The sequence below is a fragment of the Typopeltis vanoorti genome, chromosome 15, assembly GCF_054136105.1.
Source record: "Typopeltis vanoorti isolate ZY-2024b chromosome 15, IOZ_Tvanoo_1.0, whole genome shotgun sequence".
Taxonomy (NCBI): Eukaryota; Metazoa; Arthropoda; class Arachnida; order Uropygi; family Thelyphonidae; genus Typopeltis; species Typopeltis vanoorti.
Genome location: NC_143563.1, coordinates 64,412,970 through 64,432,432, shown reverse-complemented (window position 1 = coordinate 64,432,432; position 19,463 = coordinate 64,412,970). Strand labels below are relative to the sequence as shown.

The 19,463-nt window shown below is 35.3% G+C and overlaps 1 protein-coding gene across 2 annotated transcripts in view; it reads left to right on the top strand.

Moving 5' to 3' along the window:
* LOC150098824 (uncharacterized) overlaps positions 1 to 17,148 on the top strand; it is a 174,602-nt gene extending 157,454 nt beyond the window's left edge. For both annotated transcript variants that reach the window (XM_090405474.1, XM_090405473.1), the window contains exons 9-13: positions 1,754 to 1,855; positions 4,404 to 4,568; positions 8,193 to 8,243; positions 9,598 to 9,686; positions 16,771 to 17,148. In XM_090405474.1, coding sequence (XP_090261600.1) covers positions 1,754 to 1,855; positions 4,404 to 4,568; positions 8,193 to 8,243; positions 9,598 to 9,686 — 407 coding nt within the window. In that variant the 3' untranslated portion in view covers positions 16,771 to 17,148. The remainder of the gene's footprint in view (positions 1 to 1,753; positions 1,856 to 4,403; positions 4,569 to 8,192; positions 8,244 to 9,597; positions 9,687 to 16,770) is intronic.
* The last annotated feature ends 2,315 nt before the right edge of the window (positions 17,149 to 19,463 follow it).

Sequence of the window (19,463 nt, the reverse complement as noted above, 5' to 3'; positions counted from 1 at the left end):
AATCTTTTAAGCGCGCGATAAACTTTTCTTAATTATTTTGAGCAAGCAAGAATGAGTGTCTTAAACAACTCGACCGGACGGACACAAACACCTCATGGCTTCTTCTTTCCACATTGTTAATCCAACCAACTACATCACTAAAATGTGTTTTTTAAAAAAAGTTCTAACCTTTATTAAAGAATTTTCTGCTTGAATTTCTTCGATCCTCTCTTTCATCTTTTTTTCTTTCACCCCCCCCCCAGCCTCTTTCTAGTTCTTTATTTCTGTCCTTTTCTTAATTGACACGCGCACTTTATGGCTGTTTTTATCTCTCTCGTCCTGCTTCCTCTTTATTCGCATCTTACTGACAGTTGCTCTAAAATCGATAAGTTGAATTTTAATGTCTAAATTTGTGTTTCGTGCTTCTTTAAATAAAATGCTTGAGAAGCAGGATTCGATTTTTGTCCGCGGATACGTGAAGTAGTCATTAAAATCCTGAATGTGCACTGGTAACGTAGCATTTGTGATCCATAAGTCTGCACTTTTACCAAAGAGCACTCGTTTGTCTACTGTTGCAATTACAGCGTTGCCGAGCCAGTTTAATAATTACTGATTTCCGATAGTCCATTAAGAAGGTCGTTTACCTTTTTTTTTTACTTTTTTTTTCTTTTTTCTTTTTTCTTTTTTTTTTTTTTTGTGAGCATAATCACAAGATACCAAACACGAGTTAATTATAAGATATAGTGTGAAATGTGAAGGAGTATAGTCTAAAGCTGGAATTCATTTTGCAATCAAAAACTAGAAAAGGAACTGGAAAAGCACCTTTTCCAGTGCTTTCCCACTATATCTTATATCTTATAATGTAATGAACTATATATATATATATATATATATATATATATATATACTAGGAGGAATATGCTCCACCCTGGAGCCTACGGCGCCCAACCCCCCGGGGTTCCGGACTGGTAGGCCGGTTTTCCTTGAATTCTGATGACTCGAATTTTGAAGACTCGATACTCAGGGTAGTCCCTGAGTTTCAAAACGTTTCAATCAAAAAACGTGACATAAAAAGACTTATCATTTTAAATGTATAGGATAGATTTCTGGAAATAGCGAGCTTTTTTTTTTAAAAAAAATGGTATTCATTCTTAGCACAATTATTTTTAATTGTTATAACATGCCGATTACCAGAATCGAATCCTGCACGAACAGAACTTATGCACTGTTTTGGATGTAAAATAACTTGAGCAGTGTTTAAACTTATTTTTGCCTAAGTTTTTCGGTAAAAATTGTCAAAACAACTTTACTAGTTAATACTGAATTCAACTTATATAATATCCCAGCTTTAACATTTATTATTTTTTTTTTTATTTCAATAGCGACTGCGGCTTTCAAATAGCAAGCACCTAATAGAGTGATCATATGCTCATATCATACCATACGTCATCCATACTATCGATCCAAACTGTCTCTGTATAAAGAACAAAATCTACTCTAGCAGGCTGCGCGGTCCAACAATAAAATAACCAGATGGTATTTTGTATAATTCCAGTTACAATAGAACGCTTTTATTTTTCTATTTTTCAACAAACGTATGAAAACACTGAATTATAATAACATTTCGTGTTTTCTATTATTTTAGCTAATAAACAACCCCCCCCCCCCCCCAAAAAAAGGAGGGTGGGAAGAATGTAATACTGCAGTATTAAAATGACTCTATACGTTACTATCTTCAAGTCTTTTATTATTATTTTTATTTTAATATTTACAGGTGACAGAACAGCGGAAGACACGCTTACCAGACTGGTGACATTCCTAGAGACGGAAGTAGACAAAAAAAGAATTTCCATGGAGATGAGAGAGAAAGTTCTAGGTACGCAGATTATTATTAACATTCCTTAGATAGCAGTATTCTAATGATTCTTCCTGTTAAACCGCTACTAGTGTGGTTTTAGTGAAAAATTGGCGTTGGTGAGCAGACGTTTTGAAAAATATCAATTTATTATCATGAAACCCTTTGTGTATTTCCTGGTCACTTTTAATGTTGTGTGACGAGAGCTTTGTGATGCATTAATTAATTACATGACAGTTAATTAATAATGAAACTTTTTTAAAGTTGAAACTAAATATCGTTACGTTGCCCATTTCGAAAATTGTTGAAGCGCAGTAGTTTTTATATAATTAATGTCCGTAATTATCTGTTAGCCTGCGTTTATAATCAACAATTAATAGATAAAAAGTTTTTTATTAGTTGTTCACTTGTTATGCGATTAATAGACATTTTCATTTATGTTTATTGTTATTTTTTTATTTCATTTTTTTCTAACGAAATTTGCACCTGAAATATGACCAATCCAATCGCTTTAGTAATGTTTTTACGCTTAGTCACAAGAGCATATGTTACTTTTGCACCTACTTGTGCTGCCATCTGTAAATCGTGATTGCACTTACAATATGAAAATAAATATTTTTGTCACCGCCGTGTTACATTGCTGTGTTTTAGTAAACCATTTAAATTGTTTCTTCCCCCCCCCCCTCTCTGTTCCACACTAAACAGCATTGTTATATAATTCGTTGTCAATACAGAATGATATGAATAATGACTTGTTTTATGTAAATTAACTATGCTATACAAAATACTTCTTATGTAAATATTATTTTACTTATACTGACAAAAAAAAAATAAATATGAAACTGCTATTAAAATATAATATTAAAATGTAAGGTTTATTTACAGAAAAATAAGTAAGAAAATATACCACTTTTTCTGTATAAAATTTATTCCAACACATGTGAGCGAAATAAACTCACTTTTTCGAGGTTCGGCCGTTTCGACCAAAGGTATCCTGGCGATATCAGTGAACAATCCTAATGTCAAAGGATACCTTCCTAGTTGTAGGAAATGCCAACCTGACCTGCTAGGGTGATAGATGACTTTTTTCGCCCAGTGAAATATTACCACCTTGCTAATTTAGGACCTGAAATGTCTGATGTTATGTTTGGTCCCCAGAGCGGTGGAAATTCGAGTTTCTTATCCCCATATCTAACATCGGTGAGAATGATACCAAACATGGTCTGGAGATCCAGAGCCTTTCCTGTATTTGAGGGTAAAGCCGTATAAGGGTCAAGGATATATGAGAGGTAAAGTAGTATACCGAACCGAACCGAACCTGATGGCAATGCGTTTTGGAGGTTCCCGATCAAATGGCGCATAATCACTGCTAGATTGTGCCTAAGGGCCTTCAGTTTCTGTTCTCCCAAAATTCCAACCATCACTTACATACATCCAAACCTCGAATGCTCTTTATGACCGAATTCCAAATTACTGCCACAACTTAACTATCCAATCTGTAATTCCTTTCATCACATGGACGTTTATTTTTGCGATCTGATATTCCTTTGCATAGGATAGCTAATTTTGAATCTCAAAATGTCTAATCTTGAATAATCTCCTTTTCTTTTGGGCTTCAGTGTGTAAGATTTCCTTGCCTCATTCCGTATCATCCTTCAGCTCCGTGATATTTCAGTAACATCATTACTCCCTCACCATTTATGTTAAATCTTCAATGCGAGTTGCAATAAATTGCTGACTCACCAAACCTCCTACTCCCATTCATCTTCCGTTCTTTTCCCTTCGGTTCTGTGAAACAGCATTTCCCGTTGAAGTTTCTGATTCCTTTTCTTTTTTTCTTTCCTTGACTTCTGTATATACACACACGCGACATTTATTTACTATACGCTCAGTGGTTTCTGTGTGGGAGTGATGAAAAAAAAGTCCCCATCTGAATTGAGCGCAATATCGAAGTATATGGCTAGTGTGAATGAGATAAGCTCTATTGATAGAGCTATTGCTATCAGAAACAATTGCAGCGCTTGACACCTGCACGTTGTTCTTTTAAAGTGCAGGTGTAAAGATGTTTAGTTGCTACGTTTTGTTTACATGGCTGGATTAACAATGTTTTTTTTTTTTTTTTTTTTAAATCTAGTGTCTTCTTCAATACGGTGAATCATACGCCATGATGTCAGGTGCTATTGGTCGAAAATACTTGACTTGCATTTTCAGAAAGTGAGATAAGCCTAGAAAAGTGTAAAGTGTAGTTAGGTGTAAAGATGGCAGGAGCTATCCTCGGGCTACTGACACTGTGTGTTGAGGAGGGGGGATCAAACAGGGTACTTTCTCAAGCCATTTTTTGTAACAAACAGGATGGTCTCCTTCTTCATTCTTCTATAATGAATTCTTTATAAGCAAGGAAGATTTTTAAATAGATTCATTTAATCTGTGCAATAAAGATATCAATAACTTAAGCATGCGTTATTATTGTAGCTGACAACATATTTTAGGCAACAATGACTAACCCATTACAATCCGGCAGATGTCGTTCCAACCTCATTTTAATATAATTCATTTATGACCATTACAGAGATCATATCAACGGCTCTAGTCGAAAGTTTGCGTGAGTATCCAAGTCTCTTTCCAAGCGAATCAAGAGGTTCATCTGTCTCTGAACGTGATTTGTACTCGCATTTACCTCCAAAAGGTGCGACAAGTGTCAGCAAGAGGGAACCAAATATGAAAAATAGCGAAGGTAAGCACTAAGAATAGATAAGATAAATTGCATTGTTTATAATTCTTTTACAGATGACTAATATTTCAAGAGCATATTCAGACAATTTCGCCGAGGAGTTCTTTGATTGGAGAACTTCGTCTACAGTTTCCGTGTAAGTGATCTTGAGTTTTTTCAAACGTTTTTCACTCTTTATCTGCGAAAATAATTAGCAATTTCAATTAGTCTGACATTATTTGCAATGTCAGACTAATTGATCTTAAGGCATTAAGAAGTTTTGTTGGATGATCAGAATCTCTATTGGCCCAATCTAAGAATCCCTATCCAATAATTGTAGGATTTGGTATGCTTGCCTTTGATCGTAACTCCTTCTCCTATCCATGATATGAAATGCCACAATCCGGAAGTTTGCCTAACTGTGCCCAAATTTGCAAATATGAAATTACACTTTCAAGAAAGACAAATTACTGTTTTGGTGGACTACTTTATGCTGCATATATTATTAATTTCGTATTCGTGAAGTGTATGACCATCTCCTTCTTATTTTGTACTTACAGACATTTAAGTAATTGGTACCACCACCTCATTTTCTAATTAAAGTTTTCTCTCTATCTGCCACTGTATTCTGTCAGATTAGAATCCGGAAATTTTACAGCCAGGAACTCATTTGTTACTAAAAAAACAGACAAAAATGTATATATATTTTTAATTAGATTAATAAATCAGGGCCTATGTAGTCCTGTGGAAATGGTGTTTGCATCCATAGCCCGAAGACTGCCCAAGACTGACCATTCTAATCTCTGATTATAAAGATTCGATTCCGATTAGAATAGACCATTCAATTATAATCGCTGACTTTCTAAGCCTTTCTTCGGGAATTCGGAGTTTTCATCCCGTAAATTTACTCGAGAAAATCGACGTACAAATCACAGTATTTGAAAACAACAAATATATAGTGTTGCACTACCTTACCCCAGTCCTGAAGATATTTTCAGGCGCAAACTTTGTTTGCTTACACTTGGATAAAGGATTAAACTAAATTTATTATGCAGTATATAGTATTAAGGTTAGGGACTACGAGATGGCTGTAGTTTTCTTATGCACTCTCCTCCCCGGAAATCAATTAAATCACTGATAGTTTTGGTCCAGCTATTGTGATTCGCTAAGGGTGAAGGCTGGCTACCCATTCACTAATTAGAAGGTAGTTAGGGTGAATGGTCGCGACTACTTACTTCCTTTGGGGAATAAAAGGCGTTAGTGGATTGGAATTAGTAAAACTCCTAATGGTTTTTATTCCTCAGAAAGGAAGTAGATAAAGCTCTTTTAGCCTTAACTGTTCTAGAAATTAGTTAATCAGTCGGTAGTTGAGTTCAGGGCTAAGAGCTCAGGACACTTTTGAATTCATGAGAATGTGGCAGAAAAATTGTCGCCATCTCTTGTTACTAAATGCTAAATACATTAGTATATTATTGCCTGAAATGGTATGAGTACTATGATCAATGTCTTTCTAGTTCTGAAGTAAAACTGGAGCCTCAATTCCAGGAAAAAACACTCGAGAAAGGTAGAAAAAAACGTGTATTAGAAAATTCTCCTATTTAGCGACTAAATTCGAACCTATAACGATCCTTTTTTTTAATAATCTAGCCTACCATTAAAGAATTTTTTTAAAAAAACGTATTAGATCTTTTCCATTGCAAGATTGAGTTAAATATCTTCTTTGAAACTAACTTCCACAACGAATCTAACAGCCGTTAATTTTTTTTTTTTTTTTGCCTCTATTACGAGTATTTGAAGTATTTGCTTTTCCTTTTAATAAACTTTTGGCGTTGATATCGAAAGAGCAAGTCTATAAAATAAGAATTTAATAAAAATTGAGGCTTGGCCACTTATTTAAAAGGTGTACGTATTATTGTTTACAATGTTTAGTTGATGTTTTATTAAAAGAGGAAATGATAACATTTTAAGTGTTGTTTCTCCTTTGGACTTCGCCCAGAAACCTTTATCGTATATCCTTATAGTAAGTCGTTTCTAAATAAGTTGCAACCAAACATCTACTCTCTATCCTAAGCTAGACCTTTGGTTTTACTCAAGAACATAAAGAAGATATTACTTTCTATGTAATTTAAATATCAGAGGTGTACCCTTGCAATATTGCCTCATATGTTCCCTCCTTTATATGAAAAACAACATATTTCTTAGTTTTTGCATTTATTCTTTACAAAATGCCGTACCATATCTCAGTACCGCTTCGAAAGAAACAAACCAAAAAAAAAAAAAAATTATCAAACCGTACCTATTACGAAAAGCATAATCGTTCAAATTCAGAAAAGAATTTTGATCAGATAATTTCAGAACTAAAATACTGGACTTGCAAGCATTCCTCTTAGCAATCTTTTCGTTCTTTTTTTTTTTTAATAAAATAAATAAATAAATAAATCTGGAATGAACTGCCACTTCAGCAGTTTCCTAATAATTCCTGAATACATCTCTTCTCAATGTTCAACTGAGAAATTGAAGTTAATGACTTGTTATATTCAAGATGCCAAACAGTCTGGTAGACACAGCTACATTTCTATATTTCAACTATGTTCAGCGGAAACTTCATTATGTGTAATATAAAGAAATACAATAAATCCTATAACGCGTTTTGTTTCCACAGTGAGCAGGAGGAGCTCATTTATTCTTAATTTTTGGTATGCTGACGGCCGAGACCAAGACTATCGATGCTTTTTCATGGATATAAAGGGAGAGAGTACACCAACTGCCTACAACTCATGATCCTAAGCTCTAACATGTATATATCTTTTTGTCTGAGTTCTATAGTCGATATTTTTTTTAGATGAGGTTAGAAACTGGAGTTTTCAAGAGAAAAACAAAAATCCTACTTGCCTATACCAAACATTGACTACCTTATTAAAGAATTGAAAAAAATAAAAGCCTAGAAAAAAAAAGTTCCTCTACTCGAAGATTGCAATCGAAACTATAAACCGTTGTTCGTTTGTCACGTGCTATGGAGACATGCTATTTCCACGAAATTTATCCCTCGGATCCATCACAGTTGCAATAAACCAGGAGTGCCAGACGTCACACAGTTTTTTTTCATGTCACCTCAAAGTTTCCAATAAGCAAAACACTGAGCAATGAAAATCATCTTTGGTCCTAAAGATTTTACCAAGCATCCACAATGGAAAATTCGAATTTACAGCCTTTTATTAGTAAGTAGATACTTTATTACGTATTAGGGACTCTGTAACTATGTACATATTGAAACTCTGAGCCAACCAAAGATTAATATTCCAATGCGGATCCACCAGCAGTACATCAACTTCTCAAGCAGAATAGATGATGTCATCAAAGAATAGAGTAACATTATCTATTCATTATCTATTAGTAACCGTCTATGATTGTTCGTCATATATACTTGATAATCTTAAGTTTTTACGAACTCGGAAAAAAAAAAAACACTTTGTTTTTGTCTGGTATTTTATATTGCATGTAATGTTTCTTTATTTCGATTTTCTTTTGATTACGTTGTAGAAAACTACAACGATTTATATCAAAGAATGTAAAAGAACTTCATGCATTTGAATCTCTTTTTTTTATTTAAATTAAACATAAAATGATATTGTTTTATTCCTGGATTAGGTGCTGGAGGAAAACCAGGAGCACTGGCAAACACATCTCCAAACAGTCCTAGTAAGTATTTTTCTACTTCAGTTCATTCCATGACGGAATGAGAACAAAGGTTTCTTGAAATATTAAGAACGTTAAATTATTTCGAATACAAAGTTCTTAATGTCAGTCCCAATTATTTGCAATATATAAAATGAATTTAGATAAAAGAAAGTTGCAGTAACCATTGCTAAGGATTGGTAGCCGGATATGCATGAACGATGCATTTCATATTTCTTAGATTTCAAATCGAAAAAAAAAAAAAAAACGTTTGGCTCAACATACGCAATAACTGGATATATAAACTTGACAAATGTGCACGCGCGCGTGCGCACACAAAGGTACTGTGTTTATCAAGAATGAGACTTCTTGATTGCGACTTAGGAGTTAGTAACTGTCATTTTAAAAACTTCTCTTTTCAAAGTCTGTTATTATTATTTCTTATTTCCAGCTGCACATTTTCAAGCAAAATGCCAAAGTATTCTTCATTATATTCGACTTCACAAATATGCTATTTATAGAATTAATATCTGGCATAAGATAGTAATATCGTTATTTTTAAATATATAACACACGCATCGTTGAAAGAATTTTTTAATTGAGTTGCATGCTTCCAGTTTAGCAGTGTTTTGCTCTTTGCTGATAGGGTTGTCGTTTGGTATACAGTATTCGCTTGCGCGATCGTGTAAAAATTGCCTGTAAATAAAACTAAATTATGATACAATGCTTACGTTCGAGTTATACTTCAGAAGTTTCTTATTCTCATTTCATGTAAATGGTTTAGGTTTCATGTTCATTAATTTCATATTCACTTAAGAAGAGGCTTTCTGTATAATACTTGCGTAAATTATTTGTCGGTCGCTATGTATTAAAGGCGAGTTCTTTAATACATGTTTTCACACTGAAACCACTAGAGAACGCTGCCAAAAAATGAAATAACGTTCGAAAGCAGCTGGTAGTGTTCTTAAAAATTAAGTTTGTGATATTGGTTGTAAGGAATGGTATTGGAAGTGATAACTGGTCTTAAAGAGAGAAGTTTATGTATCACAGAAAAACAGTGGTTAGTTATACAAATATATGATCGCTGGAATATTCCAGTGTTTATTCTCTGGATTATTCTCAACAGCATAACGTAGACATAAGCACATTATCAGTTTTATTTACAGGATTTATGAAATCACGTGAGCGCCATACTACAGGCATGTTGTCAGAACTCCGCATTGCCAAACGACAGACACCTGGTGGCATTTCAAACCAACTTGATTCTGTTGCGAAGCATGTATATCAAAATTGCATACATTAAAAAACAAAAGATAAATAAAAAAATTCTCTATAACTAGTACCACAAAAATGGATTATTGTATTAATCTTTTAATAGGTCTTCGGATGGAGACAAAACAAAGCATTAACACATCTCCGCAGTTAACTAAACCTGGAGAGCAAGGCCAAGTGCCAAAGTCACAATAGGTAAAGTAAAATATAAAAATATCTGTTCATTTGAATATTTATTTTATTCTTATGTCTTTCTCATTTCAGGAAATTGACCTCTCGCTATCACTGATAGTTAGTACCCATCGATTATACTTTTTTTCCCTAAATTCGAAGAATATAATAACTAATCGTTATTTAAATTTAAAAAAAGTAAAATAAACAGATAAGCAAACCTTGTTTGATTATGCTTAGTTAAATGATTAAACCAAGAATATAATTTCATGTCTTGTATAATTTACTTTTCAATCAGACGAAAACAATTTCTACAACCATCTGTAATCCAAAGTATTTTAATAATGTTGGCGATGCACCATTTTCCTAATTGTATTATGAAAAATATGACTGATATTTGAATTGATTTGGCTTTCCGTATTTCGATTATTGGTTACTTTCGCTTGAACTTTTGATGAGATTAGACGTGTTACTTTAGACTGAGCCTGATTTGATTTTATATAAGTTTTTCGGGAATCTCACATTGCACTGCCGCTAACACAGTTTGATTCCTACTGTCTCCCCCTCTGCATGAAACATGCAAGTGGTCTGATGGCTGTGTAGGGGCCCCCACCCGCTATGAGGACCAGTGGTGGATGTATGGTATCATAGGGAGGTAGGCTTTCACTCTGTGGCCAAGTGAGTTCTTGACACTCCTTTTCCCTTTTAGTAGGGCATTATAAACTTGTTTTTACTTAGCGAGCAGACTTCCGCATAAGTCTACAGGATCTGATAGTAGGATATAAGCCTAATTGCCTAAACAGGTATAACTGAACAAGAGGTATATCTACCAAGGCGCTCTATCACAACGGTCCCTTCGCCCAAGAACCCCTCGATAGATTGACTCCCAGGGTGCACAGACAACCAAAAGATGGGGGACATCTGAAGATCTTATGGAAGAAGATATAACACCACAAGTTTCAGAAGACAAAAAGGAAAAGGTTCCACTAGTGATCCTCCGAGGCAAAGAAAAGTGGACATCAGTTTCAAGGACCCTTGGTGAACAAAACATCAACTTTTCCAGTGCCAGAAACACAGGTGAGGGAGTTCAGATTCATCCTGCTAATGTCTCAGATGATCGCAAAATGACAAAAATGCTTCCTCAGAGGGGTTGCCGAGGGCATCACAACCGACCTCATCAGTCAATGACTAATCCCAATCAAAGTTAGCAGAATGCTGAGATCTGACAAAAGGCCAATGCCTTTAGTACTAGTAGAAACCAGAAACACCGAGAAAAGGATATATGAAGTGACAGATACATGCAGGCTCAAAATTACAACTAAGTCTCTAAGGAAAAGGACATCGGCAGGCCAATGCCACAGATGCCAAAAGTTTAGGCATGCCCAAAATTTGTGCAGAGCAGCCTACAGATGCTTAAATGTGGTGAAGGCCAGACCAGCTCCTGCACCAAGCCAAGAACTACACCTACCTGTTGTGCTAATTGTAGAGGACCTCACCCCGCAAATTACAAGGGGGTGCCTTTTCCACCCAAAAAAATCGTGGGTCAGCAAGTGAACTCTTCTCCCCCACATAATGACACCATTAGCAACCAAGCAGGTTGCCCTCCTGTTCGAAATACCTCGCCTTCAGTAGCACAACCTCCATTTATGACCAAATGGAGGTTGTGCTACTGAAGGCTCGCAACCTCCATTTATGACCAAAACATACGCAGAGGCGGCACGAAATCAGATTCCTTCATCTCAAGAGCAAACAAGCTCCAACTTAACATCAGTTCTTACTGCTTCTCTTTCCACCATGCTGTAGGGATTCAGCAAAGCAAGCTCCTCACCATCTTCCAGAAAGATATTCTATCTAGAAACCCAATCCTTACTGACAGCTCAATACAATGTATAAAAAATTCAAACTAAACTCACTCATGATAATAGCATTGAATGCTAATGGTCTGTTAAACAAAATCCTTGAACTGCAAGAGTTCACTCACAGATACAATCCTGATATAGTCTTGGTTAACGAAACATATCTTAGGCCAGCTAATAGCCCCAAATTACGGGACTTCGTGATGTATAAAACAGACAGACTTACCGCCGGTGGAGGAGGCACAGCCGTATACATCAAAAATTATTTAAGTCATAACGTCCTGACCAACCCACAAACCAAGAACCTCGAGATAACAGGTATTGAGGTTCACACTAACAATACCAGCAGCATCAAAATCTTCGCCTCATACAACCCACCCAGCATCCCACTGTTGGCATCTGATTTGGATTTCATTCTCGGCTCTACTGACTCCATTATCATGAGAGATTTCAATGCAAAATACACAGCTCCACAATCAACAAAGTCGTACATTAAACAATTACTCAACCCAAAACTCAATAGTCATAGCCGGACTTACAGAGCCCCACTCATCACAGCCCAGTTGGAAGCTCAGATGTACTTGACATAGTCATCCCTAGAAGCTGGAAACACTAAATGAACTGTCTTCCGATCACAACCCCATCCTGCTTAAGCTTGTTACGCTCGAACTCACTCCTCCGCACTCATTTATACCTTGGGATAAACTTTCTAGAATTCTCCCAAGAGCACACCAGCCCAGCCCCTGTTATTCACAATAAAGAGGAAATAGACTTTGCTGTAAACAACCTAACCAGTCAAATCAAAAAAGTAATAAATTCAGTTACCCAAACTACATTTCACCCGGTCAGTGGAATCCCCGAGGAAATCATGGACCTAATAAGAGCAATAAACAAAGCTCGAAAAAGATACAACAACACAAGAGCCCCATAAGATAAAACAATACTGAACAGATTAAATCGGCAAGTCCATGAAGTTCTTCAAAAGCACGGAAACCTCGATTGGGAAACCAAATTGACTAATCTAAACCCAGACGACAACTCCATCTGGAAATTCTTGAGATCTCTTCGCACTAAAAGGCAACTTATATCCCCAATACAGACCAAGAAGGTAGTAGCTCACACTGACAAAGAAAAAGCAGAAGCTCTATTAGACAACTTAGAAACACAATGTAACCCCTCTTATGAAAATTTAAACATCAACCTTATCTACAAAATTCACCACTGTGTCAAGCAAGCTCCAGGTTCAGATGGCATCACCAACAGAATAATCAAATTACTACCCAGAAAAGCTATAATTTATTTAGTCAACATAATCAATGCTACTCTCAGATTTTAATACTTTCCCACAACCTGGTAGACTGCCGACATCATCCCTATCAAAAAGATTGGAAAGAATCCCCAACTCCCAGAAAGCTACAGACCTATCAGCCTTCTACCCTGTGTTGGTAAGGTCGCGAAAAAAGTTATACTCACAAGGCTTCAATCTGAAACGGATAAGTTAGGAATCATTCCAAACGAGCAATTTTCATTCTGTAAAGTCCATAACACTGTACAACAGATACACAGACTGGTTGAGCAAATCACAAAAGGCTACAATTGGAACCTCCATACAGTTGCAGTCTTCACAGATGTTGCAAAGGCTTTTGACAAGGTGTGGCATCAGGGCCTGCTATATAAACTTATAGAATTCAACCTACCAATTAAGCTAATAAAAATAATAGATGCATACTCAAAGACAGATTTATGCAAGTCAGAATAAATGAAATCGTATCAACTAGATGCAAAATCCTGGCTGGTGTGATAGGTTCTCAGGGCTCTCTTGGTCCCCCCGTTATTTTCAATTTACATAGATGACATTCCCCAAAACCCTAGTACTATCATCACTGCATTATATGCAGATGACACCGCTCTACTAGCAAGATCACTCAGCCCACGACTGCAATCAGTAAGCTCCAAAGCAGTATTCATATACTAGAAAAGTGGCTGATGGACTGGCGGATTCAAGTAAATCCCCCAAAAAGTACAGCTATAATGTTTTCCAAAAAGAAGCTCCAGAGCAAGAAAGACATACACCTATTAGGAGTCAAGATTCCATGGCAAACCGAAGTTAAATACCTAATACGTGATACTTGACAAAAAACTTAAATTCAACAATCATATTAAACACATTGACTCGAAGACATCTAAAGCAATCGCGCAACTCTACCCCATGATCAACAGAAGAAGCAAGCTGGATGTACGTAACAAACTACTTACTGTATATATAAGATAGTAATACGCCCAGTCATCACTTACACATCTCCTGCTTGGAGCCATACCTCGAATACGAATATTCAAAAACTGCAGAGAATACAGAAGAAATGCCTGAGGATGATTCTGGCCCCCTATGGTTCATAAGAAACTCCCAGATTCACAGAGTAGTCAACATTCCTTACATTTCCTCCTTTCTCCACGACCTAAAAGTTCTTCATCTGGGCAAGTAATCATCCAAACCCGCTGATCAAACAAGCTTCGGACTACAATGAAGTGGAGTACTACAAATATGAAAGATCCAAATCAATATTATGCTCAGATGAAGGTAGCTAATCTCAACGCCCTCACAGGGCGAGCATAGAGCATAATAACACTCCACTCAAAGAACCTCCCTCACAGACAAAGGGAAATATGAAAAGCATTAGTGCTTCATCCTCAAACCAGCAATCTTCTGCATTCTGCGTGCGTCTCTGTATCTCCATGAGTTTAGCTCATGTTTATTTCATGTTTATTTATGCTGTAAAATTCACATACCAAAAAGTCAAAAGTTACAAAGCTTCGCAAAAAGGAATAAAACTCATTAGTTCGTAAAGCTAATAAAACTATTTTATTAGTTTTACGAACTAATTAACTTTTACAATTCTTTTCCAATAAATCTGAAATTTATTTTGAAACTGGAAAACATTAAAAAATAATAAATAAAGGTGTAAGATTTTCCTGGGATATTTATTTACACTAATCGGCTTTAGGGTTTATCCTTAAATGATGTCATACTTTTGAGGCTTTTAAAGAAGATATTTTGTCAAAGAGGAAGTGAGAACGAGGATATCTCTAGAAAGATGTATTACAAAGAATGCAAAGCATTTTCTTCAAGAGAGCACCAATGCTCATTTTAAAATAAACGTTACAAATGTTCGAAAACATTTTTCGGTTCGAATGGAATTCTATTATTGGAATAAAACTGAAATAAACTTAGCCTGAATCCTCTGCCTCCTCTTTTTCTCCCTAAGTTTAGCTGAGACACGGATGAGCCGAAATTCTATGCCAATTAATTATTATTATTACGTGACACATCCAACGAGTCCAAAGACTCATTTATGGCAGAATGTTGGAGAAAATCCAAAAGTTCGGAGAGGGGGGGAAAGAAAAGTATGATATCATTTGAGGATTACTCGTGGGAGTTTTTCATTCTAGCAGCAGTATATTTAAACTGTTTCAACTACGATAAAACAATAGTCAGAGAAATGCTTCACAATTTTCTCAATAGATGACGCTGGGTCAGACATGAGTTGATGTCAGATTTTATTCATTTCTAGATATCTAAATGTCAACCTCATGTTTTTGATGTTGACATTTAGAATAGTTTTGTAAACCTACATTTTTATAAAAGAATGGCTAGAAATAAAGTTTATGTATGCTAATTACATACGTTGCGTGTTACTGTTATTATTGTTATCTAAAACTATTTAACAGCTTCATGAAGCAATTAATTGCTTCATCTTGGAAATGGACACTTACTATTAAAGCATCAAGACCGCCATTGAGTCCGCCATTAAACTGCAAATGGCGAATTCAATAAATGAAATCAAACAGGAAAATCACATTGCAAACACACCGAGATGATCCTGAATATGCTCAGACAAACATGGAAAAGGAATATACTTTATTATTTCCTAGATTTTTAACCTATATATTTTTAATAGTTCTGTTATTTGTTAAGAAGGGCTGACGTAATAAATCACGAAACTTTAAAAAAAATAAATAAAAAGTATATGAATGGAACTTTCTGTCCTACAAATATCGATATAAGTTTAGTAAGCGCTGACAGAAGCTTAGTGAGATATTGGTGTTGTATTGGTGTCGATATAATCATTCCCTGATCATCAGCTGCTCTTTTAATGATGTCAGCATTCCTCCCTCTACGCTGAGGTTTTCCTCTTGAATAATGGCTGCCTTAAAAATATCAGATGTGCATTTATTTTTACATCCTTGTCACTTCTGAGATATATTTTCTAATGCCAATAATTAGATTTAGATAAAATGAGTAAGAATCTTCTGCCACCTGGTGGTAGGCCTTGTCTGAGTACGATAACATCGCTCAGATTGTTTCTGAGCAGAAATATATACCGGGATCCGATTTGCCAATGTGTTAATTCCATGCTGACGCGAGTAACTTCATTACTTCGACATGGTTACTCTGATACATTACCAGCGAGTACAGTAATGTATCAGAACTAATTTGATAAAGAAACCAAATAAAGAAGTAATATTTCGTTAGATGAAAGTTACTGACATCGTCACGATTAACCAATAAGAGTATCACAAAAACATAACACTAATTATGGCAACTTTGTTAAATGCACTTACTAGTGTCCGTACATTCAGTAGATATGCAATCACATGTGCTACTTACAGCCAGTGTAAGGCTGGTAATGTTGATTACCAGATCCTATTAAATGCAAGGCTCATTTCTTTTTTTTGCAGTTTTGGAACTTCCCAATGTACAGTTCTCTCCGAATTAATTTGGAATTTGTATAGAGATTGATGCTCTTTTGGTTTATGTTGTGGTCGTAAGTCGATGGAATATAACAGGTTCCGACTCTTCGTTTGAGTAAACATTACTGTCCGTAATCTTCTAGAAGAATAGCAATACTATTACATAATAATTAGCCAATTGATTAGAACAAGCAATTTATCATCCAAGTAAATTATTGATAGTTTACCTTCAACAAACGTTAGTGGCATAGTGTGGAATGGTGTGTAGTGATGAGTCTAGGACCCATGGAGATGCAGTATAATAATAATAATAATGATAATTTATTTAGATAATTTAAAGCAGGATTCTGGATTATCACACTCTTAGCTTAGGGACTATTGCTAAAATATGAATTTGTCTTTATTTCGAAAGTTCTAAGCAATCAATAGTTAGAAATGTCAACAGTGTTTTTTTTTTTTTTGCATGATTTCTTCATATTTAAAATAATTTTTTTTTCCTCTAGAATCTGAAGTGTCAAAAGCAAGATAAGAGCCCATATCCGAAACTCCCTCTATATTGCAGATTCATATCAACCACCACCACTACCTGGTTTTTTAAATTGCTGCATGCCTGTATATTGCTGCTTTGTTGGTAGTATACTTTTCTCCAATAACAAGTAGCCCCGCTAACTATTAATTTGTCAGTTCCAATAGCCACTCCTGTAGAGCTTTGTAAGGTCACTTGCCTTATCATGTATATGGCCCAATGTATCTTGCCTTGTTAATAGAATTACCTTAAATCAAACTGATTTATCGTCTTTTAAAGTGAAATGTGAATATTTGTCAATAAATTTGTAGTGATATATTAGACTGCTGTTTAATAAAAATTTACAGGAAAATCCTGAAGGTTTTTCTTTTTATGAATATATATATACCTGACACAGTCTTTGAAAAGAGACAACCTATCTCGTTTTATGTACAGTATTTATACAAAAATTCACGAAACTATTTGTACAGCCGGCAAGAAAATTGCTTCCAGTAAATACAATGGTTCTGAGAAGTTTAACCGTTGTATTTACTTGGCTCTCGGCTGCAAACAGGAAATATGCTCAAATAAAAATAATAATAATTTAGATTTAATAGGCGCAGTACCTGATTTATTTCGCTGCTGTTTCACGCACATTCGAGTCTATTTAGGTAGCGAAGAAAGATTTTTTATGACAATCTCATCCATTAAACTCGTAACTTATGGTAGATTAGTACCGTGAATGAATTACATGCCTCTTCTTTCCTTCTCCAATAAGTAGAATAGTGGTTCCACACCGACCGGTGAAAATCATCTACCTAAAGCATTCATGCTATGGAAGTTGACCACACTCAATAGGTTGGAAAGTGGAAATGCTATGACGCCTTAGATGATGTCGGTGTATATGAAACAGATTTACGCTAGTTGATTTTCTAACAGCAGAAAATGCCTCACCAACTTTTTTTTTTTTATCAACGCTGGCAAGCTGTTCGACGTTTGCCAGTACCAAAGACTGCTCACTCTACTGTCAACTGATGTTAGCTGTAGTACAACATTATAAAATATGCATAACTGTATCCAAATGATGTTAATTGTATCCAACAACAGGAAATGCTCCTGTGTAGTGAGCAGCATCGTCAGACTTCTGAAACAACGGAAAATGCAAAATCTATTATCCCTGCAATAACATTCATTGCACTATGAACGGACTCTGAATTTTTGAGATAGATTAAAGTATAATTTGACAATATTAGAAATACTCTTTTCAAGTATTTCTATCATCTAATTGCCGAAAAATTCCCAACAGTATACAGGAAGACAGAGTTCCATTTCAAGTAATCGCTAAATAAATATCAAATAAGAATTTTAAAATCTCTACGTGAATATTTAACCTCTACAGCAGGATTCTTCCCCGTATAGCAAATAAGACTTGTTATTCCGAACACTGCAGATTGTTGATAATATTGTATGCTAGTACCATAGATAATTTAAAGGTCGAGAAGAATTTCGACCAAGCTTTGCATTTGGGTTGGAACAATAGCAAATACACGTGGATGGATGCTGTTCCACGAAATCAGAGGAAGTAAAAGTGTCATGTATGAACTGCAACAAAAGCTAATTCCTGAATTTGGAACTGGAATTGTAAATGCTAGCTGCTCAATTAAAAATAAAAATAAAAATAGTAGACTTATAAATGCCATTCCAGGTAATGGATAGGAAACATCTAGAAAATGCATATAACTGAAGCAGGAGTAATGGAATTAATCAGTGAAAAGGGAAAGATTAATTAATACACTTTTGTTATGAACAGGATGTCAGCATTGGTATGGTAAATAAGATTTCAGGTTTGCGTTATTAAGTTGATTAAAAGAAAAAATATTTAAAAACATAATAAATAATAAAAGAAAAATTATAGAGCGCAGGAATTCGGTTGGTAGTATCCCTGTAAAAAATCGTCTATAGAAAAAAAGAGAAAGAGAGAAAGAATGAATTAACCCATTTGTTAACCAAAATGCATTTCACCACTGTGAAACTTGACAGGAGATTTCAACTAAATTTCATAGCAATCGATAGTTATCTAAATCGAAAAATATACCATATTTTATTTATATAATCGGTTCCTACCTTTATAGGAAGTTTGAATTAGATGGCCTCATATAGAGGTGACAGAGTTTTTTTCTTCCAGAAAAAAAAAAAATCTAGTTTTATATCCCACAGAACAGCTTATTCAAATAGGAAACCCATTTTATAGCATCGTGGTAGCCAAGTCTTCTTTCGCACTTCTTCTGTATAATGTGCTTTATTGCACTGTACATTTTATCTGTGAATTTTTGGTAATGCAATCAAACTCCGTTAATTCCAGCTTTTTGATAATTTCGAGGAATGGAAGGAATATATATTAAATACGTGATACATGATATTTTCTAATTTTTAACTTGAATTATGATATGGTACAGAATAACGAGCTAAACATGGAGGCCATCGAACTCGAAAGTTAAAGTAGGCTAGAAGTAGGCCACCCGGTCAATGGCACTCATTGACTATTCCTTGTGGTCAGAATAGCGCAACTGAGCAGTCATTCTCAACCACCAGCTGAAAGTAAGGAATGCTGACTGTGCAGCTCGGGGGTAGTCGTGAGTTATTCAACTCTAACTGTTCTCTCCTGGGATGGAAAAATTCGTGTGAAATTCT